Genomic DNA, 17,922 nt, shown 5'->3' on the forward strand with positions numbered 1-17,922 from the left:
ACACCCAGCCCTGTTACACACACACACCCAGCCCCTATACACACACACACCCAGCCCTGTTACACACACACACACCCAGCCCTGTTACACACACACACCCAGCCCTGTTACACACACACACACCCAGCCCTGTTACACACACACACACCCAGCCCTGTTACACACACACACCCAGCCCTGTTACACACACACCCAGCCCCTATACACACACACACACCCAGCCCTGTTACACACACACACACCCAGCCCTGTTACACACACACACACCCAGCCCTGTTACACACACGCCCAGCCCCTATACACACACACACACCCAGCGCCTACACACACACACACCCAGCCCTGTTACACACACACACACACCCAGCCCCTACACACACACACCCAGCCCCTACACACACACACCCAGCCCCTATACACACACACACCCAGCCCCTGTTACACACAACCAGCCCTGTTTTGGCACAATACCCAGACACAGAGAGATCTGGGTCAATGATTATACCTTATTTAATCCACTCAAATTTAGCACCATCCATAAAATCCTGTGATTTTAGGGATCAGACGCACGCACGCACGCACGCACGCAAGCACGCACGCACGCACGCACGCACGCACGCACAATACGTGTTTGTGGGAATCAGCAGCTCACAGGTGGTACTGCTGGGGTTTCTCCCCCACAGGGATGGGTGAGGCGGGCCACATTGGTTTCTGGATCTCAGACCAACTTCTGCCCTTAATGAATGAATTAGCCCAATCATTTACATGATCTGTCATTTACAGCCGCAGTCCCTGATGTAAACGGCTGCTGTTAAATAGTCTTGTCTTGTATCATTGTATTAGGGTGTAATTAGCAGGTTAATTGGTCATGGTGCTGTATTAGGGTGTAATTAGCAGGTTAATTGGTCATGGTGCATCTGGCTGATCGAGGGTAAGCAGGGCAGCCCATCCCTGGTCCACGCGTGGGACATTTGAACAACGTGCCCTCAGCAGCACCCTGGGGACGGTTGTGTCAGGGTAATCCCACGCCTCCGTGTTTGTTAATCGGTCAGGGAAGGCATTTGGGAAGCAGGCTCATGCTGAAAAGGCAGCTCTGGCTCCCAGCAGATTTGCTGTTGTTTGGGGTGATTGTCTCATGCAGGAGGCCAGGGTCCAAGGCTGTTCTGTTCCTTTTATTTTAGCCGTTTTACTCACTTTCAAAAAAACAAAACAAAAAACAAATGCCAAGTCTGGCCGGCTCTCGTGGAGCGGCATAATTGGCTCGCTGCTCAAGAAGGAGGGGCTTGGCAGAGTCAGCTGATCGCCACACAACAACACCCCGGGTGCCTCGGAATCATGGTCATGAGCCTGAGATGAGACGGCTTGAAGAAGGCGTGTCGCTCTCCTTCGGGCCGCTGAGGGACGGGGTGTGGCCGGTGTATCTAACACTAGCTCTAATTGGATTAGATGGGGTACAAATTGGCTACCAAATTGGGAGAAAAAATGAAATAAATAAAAACATACACTAATATTTTTCAGCTCAGGCCAAGGGGGTTTGGGGAACGGCAATCGTAATCTGAAATATGCCCTCTGGAGCAGCTGCAACGCTCGTTCGCTCGTTATATCGAGCAGAACATGGCTGTTTACCCGCAGGGCGCTGTTAAACCACATCCCCTTCCCACTCCGACACTCACCCAGAGTCACTTACAAAGCCACATGCATTCAGACGGCTCACAAGCGCAGAGGAAGTGCGTAATTAGCGGTGGGAGCCAACAGGTGCTTGGAGAAAGTAGTCTACTGTTAATACACATATTAAACTGCGTTGTCGCATGAATCCAGTGTATTTATAAGATGTTGAATTGTGATGTCCAACCTCTGCACTGCTATCCCTGCTGTTTCAAATACATTTATTTTGGTTATTAAAAAGGTCACAAAATCCCAGTACAGTCAAAATCACAATTTTAATGAATGGAAAAGAACCCAAACATATGTATTATAGCCTGTTGTATTCATAATTCTGCTCATCATGGAAGCTGTTAACACTGATCACAGCTGTCAATCAAAAGTGAGTATCCATGACAACAGACGCAGTCAAACCACCACCTCAGGGTTAGCAATGCTGCTTACATTCTGGAAAAAGAGTGAATGGTTATCTTGTGAAGATTGTACATGATATATGGTGGCATGTCTATGTTCACTGCAGATTGCTGGAGAACATTTAGTGCTGCCTAGTGTTTGCAGCTTCATTCCCCCTGAACAGAATCCACTGTGACGACACAGTGGAAATTAGGAGCAGGGTAACTTCTCTTATTTTAGATCAAGCTGCCAGGAAAATGAACTTGGGAATTAGATTTCAAACATACAGATCATTTCAATATGAAATCTCATCTAGTTAGCGCATTCCTTCTTTACATACAATGCCTATAAAGACAGAGTTAAGTTAATTAAGTAAATTAAACCTGCAAGCAGGGCTGGAGGCGGCCAAGCAGTCCAGCAGGGCAGAGTCGCCATGGCAACTTGATCAGATCATGTTAAAAGTGTGGCTGTAAGCACTGATAGTTTTTTGTTAATTGACCAAAGATTGGGTGTAACTGTCTCCAATTTAAGACATATCTCATGGAAAACCTTCAGGATGGCAGAGCTCCAGGACAAGAAGAGTCCTCATGCCCCAGGTGGCATTGAGATTGGTTTTGAAACGCGTGAGATATTGAGGGTCAGAATTTGCTATTTTGAATGTAAGTGTCATATAGTGAGCTATAATAAATACACAGGAGAAAAAGATCAATCGTTCTAGAAGCCTTTATTTGAAAATATATTGAGGTGCTGCTGTTAAAAGACTGATATTGCTTAAGGCAAAGAAATACATTGAGCATTTTAGGAAAAACAATATTTAATTTTCATGAAATGCTGTCAATCAAAAGCTGTTTAAGTCTTCAAGAAATCTAGAAACTAAAACTATTTTATGAAAAGGTAGTAAAAATATATATTTCTGTTATTGAAAATATTTTTATCATTGGGAAAAGAAGTTCTGTTCTAACGTAGTATGAAATAAAAGCAACACACACACATCTAAAGCAAAGGCCTACACAGGCTAAAGATAATTGTTTTCATTCTTACATACCTAAAAATACAATCCATTGTCTCATTTAATCACATGATCATCTGGCAAGCTGCTGACACTTTCAATGTCCTGATTCATGAGCAAGCTAAGGAATTACTCATTGATGAATGGCTGATCTACGAGGATGTGGTTTTATATTAAAACATTTTCCATTAGCCGTATGTATGCTGTATGCTGTGCGATCCAAACTGCTGGGCGGGCACTTCCTCCCACAAAATCTCAGACCGCTGTTTCAGGTGGCTCCTCCCCCACATCATCATAGTCCATCTCACTGGCAGCTGGAGGAAATGGAATAATGAACTTAGCATCAAAACGCGGAATGTAAACGTAACATTAATAATGAAAATCACACGGCCGCAGTCAGACACACAACCCCCCTGAGCAGAAGACGATGAGTTTGGTGACAGGTTGTGTTTCGCTCCGACATTCATCTGCAACCAGAGAAACTCAACCTGAAAAAGCCTCCGGGCTCTGCTGGGTGGTGATGACATCATCATAGTACTCTGGTGCGTCTCCCTCGGCCAGCTCCCCTTAAACAGACAGAAGCAGCAGCCGAGCTGGTTAAACTGGGAACACTGTAGAGCCCTTATAATGGTCATATGGGCTTCGCTGGTTGTAGTGGTGACATTCATCATTGGGGGAACAACTTTAAAAGTTATTTCCAAGTCCATGGCTGGATTACACCACACTCAAGAACTGTTTCATGTGATCAAATCAAAACAGACTAGTTTGTAGGTAAACAAAGCATTAGGTGCACTTTAGTGGGAGGAGAAGGCGATCATTGCCGGGCTGAAAGGCCTGTTCTCGTTAATTGGAAAAACTTGATTGAGAGATTTCCACGGGCTTAACACAAGCCACTCATTAGGACGATACAGAACACTGAATGAAAGTGGTGAATGATCGCCCCGGCCAATGAAAACACTCACCTGCCACACTGTCTTGGTGCGCTTCCACAGCAGTGATGACATCATCGTAGCTCTCTGCGGCATCCTCCATCACCAGGTCCCCTGAAAGCAAGGAGACTTGTGGAGACTTGTGGAGACTTGCGGAGACTTGTGGGGACCTGCGGGGACCTGCGGGGACCTGCGGGGACTTGTGGGGACTTTTTACTTGACAATTAATTATCACACACGTCAGAGTGAGGCAAGTTGTCTCAAATCACCCTAGTTCTTTCTCAAGACAGAGTGGGGCAAGTTGTCTCAAATCTCCCTAATGATCACACATGGCAGAGTGGGGCAAGTTGTCTCAAATCTCCCTAATGATCACACACATCAGGGTGGGGCAAGTTGTCTCAAATTACCCTAGTTATTTCTCATGACAGAGTGGGGCAAGTTGTCTCAAATCGCCCTAATGATCACACATGGCAGAGTGGGGCAAGTTGTCTCAAATCTCCCTAATGATCACACACGGCAGAGTGGAGCAAGTTGTCTCAAATCGCCCTCATGATCACAGCACTCAGGAGTTCCACCCCTCCCAAAATCACACAGCAGCACCTCCTACACAGACCTCCACTACTTTACCTGGACCACAGCACCTCCTACACAGACCTCCACTACTTTACCTGGACCACAGCAGCACCTCCTACACAGCTGCAGTACCACCTCCTACCTGAGAGGGCGTGTCCCTTGCCATCCCCCACGTCTTCATACCCGGAGGGCGGGTCCTCAGATTGGCTCCTCCCTGTGAACAGGACAGGGTGAGTCTTGGCCCCGCCCACACCACGCACGTTCCACAGTGTGTTTAAGCCTGAGGACAGGTGAGGGTCACTCACCCCACCGGGGGGCGCTGTCCGTTCCCCCACTGTCCAGGTTGTACTTGATCTCCTCGTAGATGGGCTCGAGGAGACGGGCGTGGTCCCACTGAGACAGGGCTGTGTGAACAGAGACAGAGAAGCACAGAGTCAGGGTGTCCTCTCAGGGAGCTCTGTGGGATCAACCAGGGCCCTGTAGGACCGCTCATCTGAGGTCACATCATGCACAGCTTATCCAGCCAGACTGGGGAGCGACTGGCTGTCTGGTGAGCGACTGAAAGCTGAGTTATGAAGCACAACTCAGTCCTACATTTCCCCTGTGTGTACTGTATGTTGATGTGTTCAGTTTTGTTCTGTTGCGTATTTCAGACAAATTAATTTCCCCATGGTGGGATAATTAAGCCGGCTCGCCCAGTGTCCCTCCGGCCCCTACCTCTCCTCAGATCTCTGTTCTGGAGCAGCAGAACCCCCAGCAGCACCAGCAGCAGGAAGATCAGCGCCCCCATCACCAGGAAGGCCACTGCTGGGATAGACCGGTTGGAAGGAGAGGCCAGGGGAGGCTTGGACACGTTACTCTTGGACACGTTACTCTTGGACACGGGCAGCGTGGGCGGCATGGGTGCGGTCACAGCTGTAGAGGAGGAAGACGAGGTGCTGGGCATCAGCAGGCACCTACAATGGGCACGCCAGGACACACAAGGACCGCCTAGCTGTGCTTCCACCAGCTGAGCACTCCCTGTCATTTACTTTACTGATGCAGCCTCGCTGCCCCTCAAAGCAAAGCCCCGATCTGCCATGAGTCAGTCCCCAAGATACCCAGTGCAATAACATAAAACGGATGCAAGAGTAAGTTTATCATTAATGTAGATACATATGTTAGCTGAAGCTGTGCTTTCTATACAAGACTGTACCGATGTGCCAAAACATTATGAGCCCTCTGAAGGTGGGCTGTGGTATCTGTCACCAAGAGGTTAGCAGCAGATTACATTACATTACATTATTGGCATTTGGCAGACGCTCTTATCCAGAGCGACGTAAAACAAAGTGCATACCCATAACCAGGGATAAGTTCGCTGAAAGACCCTACAGGGAAGTACAATGTCAACTGCTACCTATACAACAAAGATAAGGACGAGGGGCAATTTTTTTTTTTTTTTTTTTTTTGAACAAAGAAACAAACAACAGAGCAAAAGTGACCAAAGTTAACTATCCAAACACTGCTTACCTAGCCAACTAAAAATACCGATACACAAAGCAAGTCACAGAGGCAACAGTTAAGGTTCACAGGGAGGTAGGGAGGGATGGGGAGAGGTGCTGCTTGAAGAGGTGTGTCTTCAGCTTGCGCTTGAAAGTGGGGAGAGATTCTACAGTTCTGACCTCAACCGGGAGTTCGTTCCACCACCGTGGAGCCAGAACAGACAGTAGTCGTGAGCGTGAGGTGGAGGTTCGGAGAGGGGGAGGTGCGGAGAGGCCAAGAGTGCCAAGCGGCCTGTGGAGGCTGAACGAAGAGGTCTGGCAGGGGTGTAGGGTCTGATGATTTTTTGTAGATAAGCTGGGGAAGACCCCTTAACTGCTTGGAAGGCTAGCACCAATGTTTTGAATTTGATGCGAGCCATGACAGGCAGCCAGTGGAGGGAAGTAAGCAGGGGGGTGAGGTGTGAGTATTTGGGAAGGTTGAAGACCAGATGAGCTGCTGCATTCTGGATGAGTTGGAGGGGTCTGATGGCGGACGCTGGGAGGCCAGCCAAGAGGCCAGATCCTTGTAGTCAGTAAGTTGCAAGGTGTAGCTGCCCTGGATCAGACTAAAAGCTTTGCTGTTTCAGAAATGTTCCAACCCAGTCATCTGGCCTTGACAACTTGGCCCTTATCACGGCCGCTCAGGCCCTTATGTGGTCATAATGCGTTGGCTCATCGGTGTAGATATTTTCTTACTGTACAAAAAACTGCCTATTTCATTTTAGCAAACTGCTAGCTTCATGCGAGTATTCAGAGACTTTAGACAGCCACACCAGACAGAATGTAATCCTCTAGGTTTCTGTCCTAATACAGAGGAATAACCATTGGGAGTGAACACTTAGATATGGAGTGGTAGTTAGCACCTAACGATCACCTTTCTGTTGTGGAATTGCAACACAAAAAATGAATGGAAAATATCTTAATAGCTGAAATTAGTTTGTGAGATACTAGGTCCATCTTTTACTGGATAAATAAGTCCTGGGACAGGGCTCTGAGCTCCACCCTCCCAAAATCTGCTACACCGTCCAAAGGAGTCTGTACCTGCAGTGGGCCAGGAGCGAGATGACAGACCTGCCAAATGAAAATTAGCAGATTTATTATTTATTCACTCCACTGTTCCTGCTCACTGGTACGGGTTGTGAACCCGATGGTGTTCTCTCTGCCTTTATGTACGCAAACACGTCTGTAAGCTCCCCTGATAAAGGGCTTCTGAAGAAGTTAAATGTAGCTCCAAGGCATTATTTCTGCTTGCATTCTGAGTGATTGTGGAAGTAAAGTAATCGTAGAGGTGTGATGCGGGTGGATCTTTAAGCCGCTCCTAGGCGTGTGGATGTGTGTTTCTGTCAGGGCCACAGTGATTCATCTTCACAGAAGCTGCCACTGGACCAGGTGCGATGTGGAGGTGCAGGCTCACCTGTGCAGGTGACCCCAGCCTGGTTCTGCGATCGGCAGCTGCTGTGCACAGAGTGTGGGCAGTCCCACAGGTGCAGCTCAGTGCCCCTGCAGTTCACCTCAGTCAGCCAGAGGGCGCCATTCCCCGTCCCAAAAGTAGCATTACCATGAGCCCCCTGTGCTAACACACAGCCCAGCTGTCTGCACACCACACGGGCATCCATCATGTCCCAGGAGTCTCCACACACCGACCGCCAGGAGCCCCCATGGAACACCTCCAGCCTCCCAGAGCACCCGCCTGCCCCCCCCACCACCCGGAGGGGCCAGTGATCTAGAGCAGGAGCCACAGATGAACTGAGCAGCCTCAATACGCTGAACAACATCTACACACATCTCCACTGACATGATGGCTGATCTCATTAGGTTTAACATGTACAGACACATCTCCACTGACATTATGGCTGATCTCATTAGGTTTAACATCTATAGACACATCCCCACTGACATTATGGCTGATCTCATTAGGTTTAACATCTACAGACACATCCCCACTGACATTATGGCTGATCTCATTACACCGAAGTGAATTCATTCAGATTTTCACATGCATTATGTTCATTGTGCAATTTTATACATTCAAATCAGCAAATTATTCAGTTTACTTTGATATTTCATTTGTGATCGAACACAAATCTCCCCTCCTTCATTGAAGAAGACTGTTCTCCTAAATGACAATTACATTATTTTAAATGAAATACCGTCAACACAGTCAATGACCATCATGCATTCATGACAGTTCCCACAGGAGTAGATTTGGGACGAAGGATACTCAGTTGCATGCTGACCTGCTGATACCTCATCGTATGTTGACAGATCATGGGATTCAGCCGATAAAAACTTACTTGTGCAAGATCTCTGATTTTTCGCTGAGGAACATGACAACTTGCTCCATGGCACATTCTCATCCTCTTCCGCTTTGATGTGGGGAAAATAATTTAATATAAATCAACTATAAATTTAAAAAAGACAGAGACAGGCCCATGCCACATCATAAACAAACAGCTTCCAAATCCATCCATGGGGTGATGCAAAAACAAATGTTAGAGACTAATAATCTGCCTTACATATACACCAATTTAAGCTAAAACAATGTGATTCATAAAATCATATCCTCTTCATTATCTACATCTGAAAATGAGCCAGTTCTGCTTGAGAGTTTAATTCTCCTGTTCCCACTGGGAGTAATACTGTGTTTGCAGGATTAAGGTTTATTCTCCTGTTCCCACTGGGAGTAATACTATCTTCAGTGGAGAGAGGGTTTACCTGTACAGTTGAGCACAGCCACTGTTTTATCGCACTTATTTTCACCCCAAGAGTCTGATGGGCACTGCCACAGAGTGGAGTCATGTGGGCGACATTGGACATGATCCAGCCAGTTTGGAGCAGATTCCACTCTCGGTCCTGTTTTAGACACTTTACTCGTGTTCCCACAGTTCAGCTCCTGACATATGAGAGTAGCTGTGTCTTCCTCCATCCCATTCCAGCACACATTGCCCCAGGTGCCATTGTAGAAAACCTCCAAATTCCCAGAACAGCCTTCACTCAGTCTCATCTCCTTGAATTCTAGTGACAATATTGGAAATAAATCAGGGATAAAACGCGACTTTGAAATAGCTTGGCATAAATGACAGGATACAAACTTAAAAGAGTCAAATGCAGGAATACGTCAGGATGAAAAGCTGTGTGTTCCATTCGTCACTGCCCTCCTGCGATGGGTCTCATCACTTTACTAAGACTTTGTTGAAACCCCTGAATTTCCTCTCACCAGGTTTCATGTATTCACACACATCTAGTGTCAGTGTAAAAGCAAAGTATTGAGAGTCTCTGGTGAGTTACACACCTGAACACACGACCCCCACGTCCTCCTTGTGTCCGCAGTCAGTCTGTCCCCATCCGGCTGTGGGACAGTCCCACAGGGACGTCTCGTTCCCCACACAGCCCACCTCATCCAGCCAGACGGGTCCATTTCCTGGCCCAAAGAAGGAGGGTAGCGGGGCACTGAGGGCCGTCCCACACTGGAGCTGCCTGCACACCACCTGAGCATCCTCCAGGTCCCAGGAGTCATCACAAACCGTCCCCCAAGAACCGCCGTGGAGCACCTCCACCCGCCCCGCACAGCGCCCCCCTCCCCCTACCAGCCTGAGGGACCGGCGGTCTGAGAGAGGGGGAGGGAGATATTTCATTGAAATGCAGGCTTGTTTGAACCTATCTGATGAAAACTCTAAACTGCAGAGACACTTCATCAGCAAGCTGTACTCACTGGAGCAGACGATGGACACCCGTTCACTGGAGCTGCAGGTGAGATTGTGTGGAGTGCTGCAGTTGACCAGGTGAGACTCTCTCCCGGAGCACTCAAACCCCGTCAGACACACGTCACTGGCCCCCGTCCCAGACGGAGAGGAGCTGTAGACCTGCACCGCAGAGCCGCAGCCCAACTGCCTGCAGGCCACCGATGCCTCCCTGGAGCTCCAGGACCCCCCCACTCTGCTCCAGGTCTCCTGGTAGTACACCTCCACTGGGCCCCCACACTCACTCTCTCCAGCCAGCCGAACCGTCCCGTCCAGAGTGGAGAGAACAGAGCCTGAGGATCCCAAGTGTGTTACTCACACTAATGTGCACAGGATTACAGACTGTACCTCTGTGTGTTACTCACACTAATGTGCACAGGATTACAGACTGCACCTCTGTGTGTTACACTAATGTGCACAGGATTTCAGACTGCACCTCTGTGTGTTACTCACACCAATGTGCACAGGATTTCAGACTGCACCTCTGCAGGATTTGTTTAATCAAAGGGCATTCAACTTAAAACATTTTATTTACAATTATTTACAGTTTTTTTCTTTCCAGTTTGCCAGAGAGAGAATGTGAGAGCACTGAACACTGAGAGAGCACTGAGAGAGAGCACTGAACGCTGAGAGAGAGGACAGAGCACTGAGAGAGAACACAGAGAAGCAGTGTGAACTGGGTATGGTGTAAATGTGTGGTAAATTGTGTATGCAGTAGGCAGTATGCAGTGGGCAGTATGCAGTGGGCAGTGCACATGCACACAGCACAGAGAACATGACTCACCATTGCAGATGACTCCAGCCTCTTGTTCACGTGAGCACGCAGCTCGGCTCCAAGAGGAAACCGCACACTGTGAGAGCCGTGTCTCGTTCCCACGGCAATCAAACACATCGTGGCTGATTGGCCCACTCCCATTTCCAAACCAGCTCTGTCCTGGCACTGCCACTGCAGTCCCACACCCCAGCTGCCAGCAGAGGACATTGGAGGCCCTGCTATCCCAGCATGCATCACACACTGCCCACCAGGTATCCTGGTACTCCTGGTACTTCAGCTCCACTCGACCAGAGCAGATGTCAGGGCCGCCAGCCAGCCTGGACTCTGTGTACCCTACACACAGCACAGTGGGGTTAGCATCTGCCCAGCACTGAGATACTAAAGGACACTTATGGAAGAGGCTAACAGTGGGGTTAGCATCTGCCCAGCACTGAGATACTAAAGGACACTTATGGAAGAGGCTAACAGTGGGGTTAGCATCTGCCCAGCACTGAGATACTGAAGGAAACTTATGGAACTTATGGACCACCGTTTGAAATAAATGTCCCACAGATTGAACTCATAAAGACTCTAAGAGATCAAGATAAAGATTTCATTAAATATGAGTGTATACAATCTGTGGGAAGTTTATTTCATATGTTGGTCAGATGCTAACCCCACTGTTAGCCTCTTCCATAAGTTTCCATGTTCTCCTTGTGTCTGTGTGGGTTTCCTCTGGGTATCTGGGTTTCTCCCCCCATACAAAGACATGCAGGTTAGGCTACTTCGGGGGCATTAACAGGCTGTTGCTGCAAAAGAGCATGTGTTCTCAGTCATCTAACCTGTATAAATAAAGGTCAATAATAATAAAATGATCTCTGAAACTATCACAATGCACTGCAGAGAGCACTCTTACCAGAACACACCAGGCCCACATCGCTTCCATGGGAGCAGGGTTGATTCTGTGAGGGTTTTGTGGGGCAGAAGTAAATCTGAGATTCGTTGCCTCTACACTGAATCTCCTCTGCCCACACCTGGCCCTCGCCCTGGCCGAATGCAGCTGCCCCACGCAGCTCTTTAGGAGCCCCACAGTCCAGCTCCCTGCACACAACCTCTGCGTCCCACTGGTCAAAGTCAGCATCACACACCGTGCCCCAGGCGCTCCCATAATGCACCTCTACTCTCCCAGAGCACAGGTCAGTCCCGCCCACCAGCCTGACCTCTGCAGTTGAACAGAGAATAAAGAGAGAATCATCAGCCATGAATGGCACCTTCTTCCAGAGACAACATTCAGCACAGCTGTCTGAACACAGGCCTGCACAGCTATTGTACATGGAGTTCAGCAGTGTGAGATGAGCCAATCACATGTATACTGCAATGTGAGATGAGCCAATCACATGTATACGGCAGTGTGAGATGAGCCAATCACATGGATACAGCAGTGTGAGATGAGCCAATCACATGTATACTGCAATGTGAGATGAACCAATCACATGTATGCTGCAATGTGAGATGAGCCAATCACCTTAAAAAAACATTCTAATAGTTATGGAAAAAGACCATGAGAAACATAAATATGAGATTCTGTAACTGTAAATTCTGGATTGGTTCAATAAGTGTAACAATGCACACACTTACCAGCCCAGCATTCAGTTACCATCCTGAACAAACATGAGCAGCATGTCTTATATGTATTATTATGAGTGTACATTCATAAAAGCAATATATCTTCATGTAAATACAGAGGGCTGAGTTGGGTTAAGAACATTGGTAAGAGCTGAATAACACTGAGTCCTACCTGAGCAGGTCACTCCAGCATCCATTCCATGATTACAGTGATGTTTACCCCATCCTGATGACTCACACTGCTTCAGTGAGGATTCTGATCCACTGCAGTGCACATAATCCATCCATATTCCCCCAGACCCTGGTCCAAAGTGACCCTGTCCTTGTGCAGCTGCAGCATCTCCACAGCCCAGCTGTCTGCACACCACCCCAGCATCACTCATGTCCCACCAGTTATCACACACTGTCCCCCACTCTCCCCGATGGTAAACCTCCACTCTCCCAGCACAGGGGCTGCTTCCGTTCACCAGCCTCACATCCTCCCTGCCTGAGAGAGAGAGAGAGAGAGAGAGAGAGAGAGAGAGAGACCATGAAACACGCCTTGACACAGCTTTTGTTTGTATCCACGTGTGTGTCGATAAATACCATTCTTTTACATTTACATTTTTGTCATTTGGCAGACGCTTTTAATCCAAAGCGATTTACAAGTGCAATCCATTATCTTAACCCGCTTATCCTGAGCAGGGTCGCAGGAGCCTAGCCCAGCATACATTGGGCGAAATGCAGGAATACACCCTGGACAGGTCGCCAGTCCATCGCAGGGCACACATACCATTCACTCACAGCCTCACACATTCAAACCTATGGGCAATTTAGACTCTCCAATCAGCCTAACCTGCATGTCTTTGGACTGTGGGAGTAAACCGGAGTACCCAGAGGAAACCCACACGAACACGGAGAGAACATGCAAAGAGAGAGGCCCCGGCTGACGGGGATTCGAACCCAGGCCCTCCCTGCTGTGAGGCGGCAGTGCTACCCACTGCACCATCCGGGCCACCGGATAAATACCAAGTAATCGTAAATCAAAGGCACGTGCACAAAATTTGTGATTAGCATAAATTGACACCCCTAAAACACCATTTATGGAATTTCGCCTTTTTAAAGAGATAGCTGAAAAAGAAAAAAAGCTTCTCTGAAGCGGAGATTGAATTTCTGTTAATGGAAGTACAACAAGCCAAAAACATATACCGATCACAGAACATTAAGACCACCTACTTAAACCAGTTTTTTCACAATTAAAAATGCTTTAAACTGCATAAACTTGTCTATAAACACTTAATAGTGCATTTGTTTTTGTTATTTAAATACAGTGGGAGCAATAATTATTTGATCCCTTGCTGATTTTGTAGGTTTGCCCACTTACAAAGAATGGAACTGTGTAGAATTGTAATCATAGGTACATTTTAACATTGAGAGACAGAATATCACAAAATAATCCACAATAACAACATCATATTAATTTTATAAATTTATTATCGTATTTTTGCATGAAATAAGTCTTTGATCCCCTCCCAATCAGCAATAATTCTGGCTCCCACAGACCAGTTAGTTTTCCATTAAGAAGCACTCCTAATCTCAATTCATTACCCAAAACACCTGTGTCAACTCGTTACATCGTTATGTTGCTGTATAAATGACACCTGTCCACACAATCAATCAGATTCCAACTTTTCCACCATGGCCAAGAGAAAGGAGCTGTCTAGGGACATCAGGGACAAAATTGTAGACCTGGACAAGACTGGGATGGGCTGTAAGAAAATAAGTCAGCAGCTTGGTGAGAAGTTAACAACTGTTGGAGCAATTATTAGAAAATGGAAGAAACACAAAGTCACCGCCAATCTCCCTCGGTCTGGGGCTCCCTGCAAGATCTCGCCTCGTGGGATATCAATGATCATGAGAAAGGTCAGGGATCAGCCCAGTACTACACAGGAGGAGCTTATTAATGACCTGAAGGCAGTTGGGACCACAGTCACGAAGAGAACCATCAGTAACACACTACACCGTGAAGGATTAAAATCCTGCTGCGCGCGCAAGGTTCCTCTGCTGAAGAAGGCACATGTACAGGCCTGTCTGAAGTTTGCCAAAGAACACCTGGATGATGCAGAGGAGGCTTGGGAGAAGGTGATGTGGTCAGATGAGACCAAAATAGAGCTATTTGGCAGCAACTCGACTCGCCGTGTTTGGAGGAAGATAAATGCTGAGTACAACCCCAAGAACACCATCCCCACTGTGAAGGTGGAAACCTTATGCTTTGGGGGTTTCTCAGCTAAGCGGACAGGACGACTTCACCGTATCAAGGGGAGGATGAATGGGGCCATGTACCAGGAAATTTTGGGCGACAACCTCCTTCCCTCAGTGAGAGCACTGAAAATGGGTCGTGGATGGGACTTCCAACATGACAATGATCCAAAACATACGGCCAAGGCAACAAAGGAGTGGCTCAAAAAGAAGCATATTAAGGTCCTGGAGTGGCCTAGCCAGTCTCCAGACCTAAATCCCATCGAAAATCTGTGGAGGGAGCTGAAGCTTCGAGTTGCCAAGCGACAGCGTCAGAACCTTAAAGATTTGGAGAGGATCTGCAAAGAGGAGTGGACCAAAATCCCTCCCAAGATCTGTGCAAACCTGGTGGAAAAACTACAACAAACGTCTGACGTCTGTGCTTGCCAACAAAGGTTTCTCCACCAAGTATTAAGTCCTATTGTTCTATGGATCAAATACTTATTTCAGGTGAAAATATGATATTAAATTTATAAAATTTATATAATGTTGTTATTGTGGATTATTTTGTGATATCAGTATATTCTGTCTCTCAATGTTAAAATGTACATATGATTAACATTCTACACAGTTCCATTCTTTGTAAGTGGGCAAACCTACAAAATCAGCAAGGGATCAAAAAATTATTGCTCCCACTGTATCTTGGTAGGTACTGGTGATCATGATCACGTCTATCTTTACAAGTGCTCCAGGATCTGAAGTTTGTTCGGCTCCTACGAAAAAACTGACATCTGAAAACTTTGATAAATGATTTGTGGAAATGCATTTCTGATGGATTCACGGTGAATTTCGTTTGGCTCACGTCTGATGAGGCCCAAGGACTCATAACGCCAATCTTTAAAGGTGGAGATAAATTGACACCTACAAACCCTAATTGATAAACATAACCAAGATAAAAACATGCACTCTCTCTCTCCCTCTCTCTGTCTCTTTCCCCCCTCTCTCCCTCTCTTTTTTCATATTATCAAGCTTATTAAGCTTGTTTTGCATTTTGTCTAAACTGATGTAGAATTAGATGTTGTGCGTCTTTAAATATGGCAGTCTGTGTCATCTTTATTTCTTGTTAAATATGAAAAATTCAACAGGTCCTGGGGCCTCTGTTAAGATAGATGTCATCGTGAACACCAGTACATACCAAGATATTAAAATAACTAAACAATGACCCCCCCCCTCTCTCCAATTAAACTTTTGAATCTGTGTGGGTCTCCTCCAGGTACACTGGTTTCCTCGCCCCATACAAAGACATGCAGGTTAGGCTACTTGGGGGGCATTAACAGGCTGTTGCTGCAAAAGAGCATGTGTTCTCAGTCAACCTACCCTGTATAAATAAAGGTCAATAATAATAAAAAAGAGGACTCTTACCAGAACACACCAGGCCCACATCGTTTCCATGGGAGCAGGGTTGATTCTGTGAGGGTTTTGTGGAGCAGAAGTTAATTTGAGATTCGTTGCCTCTACAGTGAATCTCCTCTGCCCACACCTGGCCCTCGCCCTGGCCAAATGTAGCTGCCCCACGCAGCTCTTTAGGAGCCCCACAGCCCAGCTCCCTGCACACAACCTCTGCGTCCCGCTGGTCAAAGTCAGCATCACACACCGTGCCCCAGGAGCTCCCATGATGCACCTCTACTCTCCCAGAGCACAGGTCAGTCCCGCCCACCAGCCTGACCTCTGCAGTTGTACAGAGAATAAAGAGAATCATCAGCAATGACCGGAACCTTATTCCAGAGACAACATTCAGCACAGCTTTCTGAACACAGGCCTGCACAGCTATTATACATGGAGTACAGCAGTGTGAGATGAGCCAATCACATGTACACTGCAATGTTGAGAACATTGGTAAGAGCTGAATAACACTGCGTCCTACCTGAGCAGATCACTCCAGCATCCTCTCCATGATTACAATTATGTTCAGCCCATCCTCGTGACCTACACTGCATCAGTGAGGATTCTGATCCACTGCAGAACACATAAGCCATCCATATTCTCCCAGAACCTGGTCCAAAGTGAGCCTCTCCTAGTGCGTCTACAGCATCTCCACAGCCCAGCTGTCTGCACACCACACCAGCACCACTCATGTCCCAGCCATCATGACACACTGTCCCCCACTCTCCATCACGGTCAACCTCCACTCTCCCAGCACAGGGGCTGCTACCATTCACCAGCCTCACATCCTCCTCCCTGCCTGAGAGAGAGAGACAGAGAGAGAGGGGGGGGAGAGAGACAGAGAGGAAGAGAGGGGGGAGAGAGAGAGGAAGAGAGGGAGAGAGAGAGGGGGCGGGGGGAGAGAGAGAGTTTTTGAGTTTTAAGCCACCTTTATTGTGACACTAACAAATTGAAGCTTAACATCACAGGCTATTAAAAGCCAACAGAAAACGAAAAAAGGAAACTTACAAAACGCACAAAATACAAAACATAACTGCAACGGAGACTGAGAAAACAGAAAAGGAAAAAGGTTCACAGAGCAAGACACAACTCTCCATTTCCATCAACAGTACACAGGACACTCCCAAACCTCCACATTTTCCTGAACCCTTCTAGGTTTCCTACAAGCCTGTAGTATGCATGCTCTACTCTGAGCCTGGCTGCAAGCAGCCCACTGAACATTTTCGCAGGGTCTACTGACCCCATCCCTCTGATTTGATTCTTCCGAGTTTTTTACATATTGCTAGTTTAGCTACCCCTGACAAAAAATTAATGAGCGTTTGTACACGCTTCTTCTGTGCTGTGAATCTTGGCCCAAACATGAAAACTCCTCCCCCCAACCCTGATAAAAACTCTTCAGTAAGCCAATGACCTGTGCTAATCGCGAGCACTGTAAAAACAGGTGGGTTAGGGACAAAAAGGACAGCCCTCCCCAACACTAGGATCCAGGTGCACCAGATGTCTGTTCATGGCTATAGCCCCATGAATGATCCTCCACTGGAGGTCAGCTGTCCGTTTCTCAATGGGAGGCTTATACAGGGACCTCCAGCAGCCATTTGGGGAAAAGTTTGGACCAAAAAATTTGGCCCACTTCTACGCCTTCATCCCTGCCAGTGAGAGTAATTGAGATACTTTCACACAAGCATAGTATGCTGCCTTCTTTCCTACTGCCTGAAACTCCCCCAGTTCCGGGGTCCTAAAAGACAGCAGTTGCCCCTGCCCCTCCTGCCATTCCCCCGTGTTGGCAGTGACAGTCAGAGCAGGGAAAACATACTCACATTCATCATCCCATTGGTCAGTTTGGGTATTGTTTTCCACAAACGCTCTGAGGGGTTTTGGCAGGGATGCACAGACCTCTTCTATTATCCTCTGCAGCACCCTTGAGGACCTGATGCTGGCCATCTTTCCGAGCACTTCCACTGAAGCTTGCGCAGACCTTATTAGGTGTCCCAACTTCGTACACTCTGCCTCCCGCAAGCTGGAACGTAGGCTGGCTGAGGTTTTACTGAGTAGGAAT

At 47.4% G+C, this 17,922-nt stretch overlaps 1 protein-coding gene across 1 annotated transcript; it reads right to left on the bottom strand.

The window, feature by feature from the left end:
• Positions 1–3,150: 3,150 nt before the first annotated feature.
• LOC133111207 (deleted in malignant brain tumors 1 protein-like) lies at positions 3,151–16,430 on the bottom strand. Its single transcript, XM_061221395.1, has 17 exons — positions 16,348–16,430; positions 15,846–16,151; positions 12,379–12,693; positions 11,497–11,802; positions 10,611–10,934; positions 9,799–10,119; positions 9,379–9,693; positions 8,802–9,101; positions 8,381–8,452; positions 7,501–7,809; positions 7,128–7,157; positions 5,284–5,481; positions 4,872–4,970; positions 4,709–4,780; positions 4,027–4,107; positions 3,553–3,630; positions 3,151–3,378 (listed from the first exon to the last, which is right to left on the bottom strand). Exons 1-17 carry the CDS (start codon positions 16,418–16,420, stop codon positions 3,320–3,322), a joined length of 3,258 nt encoding a protein of 1,085 aa, XP_061077379.1. The 5' UTR covers positions 16,421–16,430; the 3' UTR covers positions 3,151–3,319.
• Between the last annotated feature and the right edge of the window lie 1,492 nt (positions 16,431–17,922).

This window comes from Conger conger, chromosome 15 (assembly GCF_963514075.1).
Source record: "Conger conger chromosome 15, fConCon1.1, whole genome shotgun sequence".
In the NCBI taxonomy this organism is placed as follows: Eukaryota; Metazoa; Chordata; class Actinopteri; order Anguilliformes; family Congridae; genus Conger; species Conger conger.

Bases quoted from the DNA above. Each gene is read 5' to 3' on its own strand.
- LOC133111207 (XM_061221395.1), bottom strand. From the start codon at position 16,420: ATGCAGTGTAGGTCACGAGGATGGGCTGAACATAATTGTAATCATGGA. The intron at 8,453-8,801 runs GTAAACCCTCTC...CCCACATCAAAG, and splicing joins GGCTGTGCTCAACTGTACAG to CGGAAGAGGATGAGAATGTG. The intron at 3,631-4,026 runs GTGAGTGTTTTC...TGTCTGTTTAAG, and splicing joins GCACCAAGACAGTGTGGCAG to GGGAGCTGGCCGAGGGAGAC.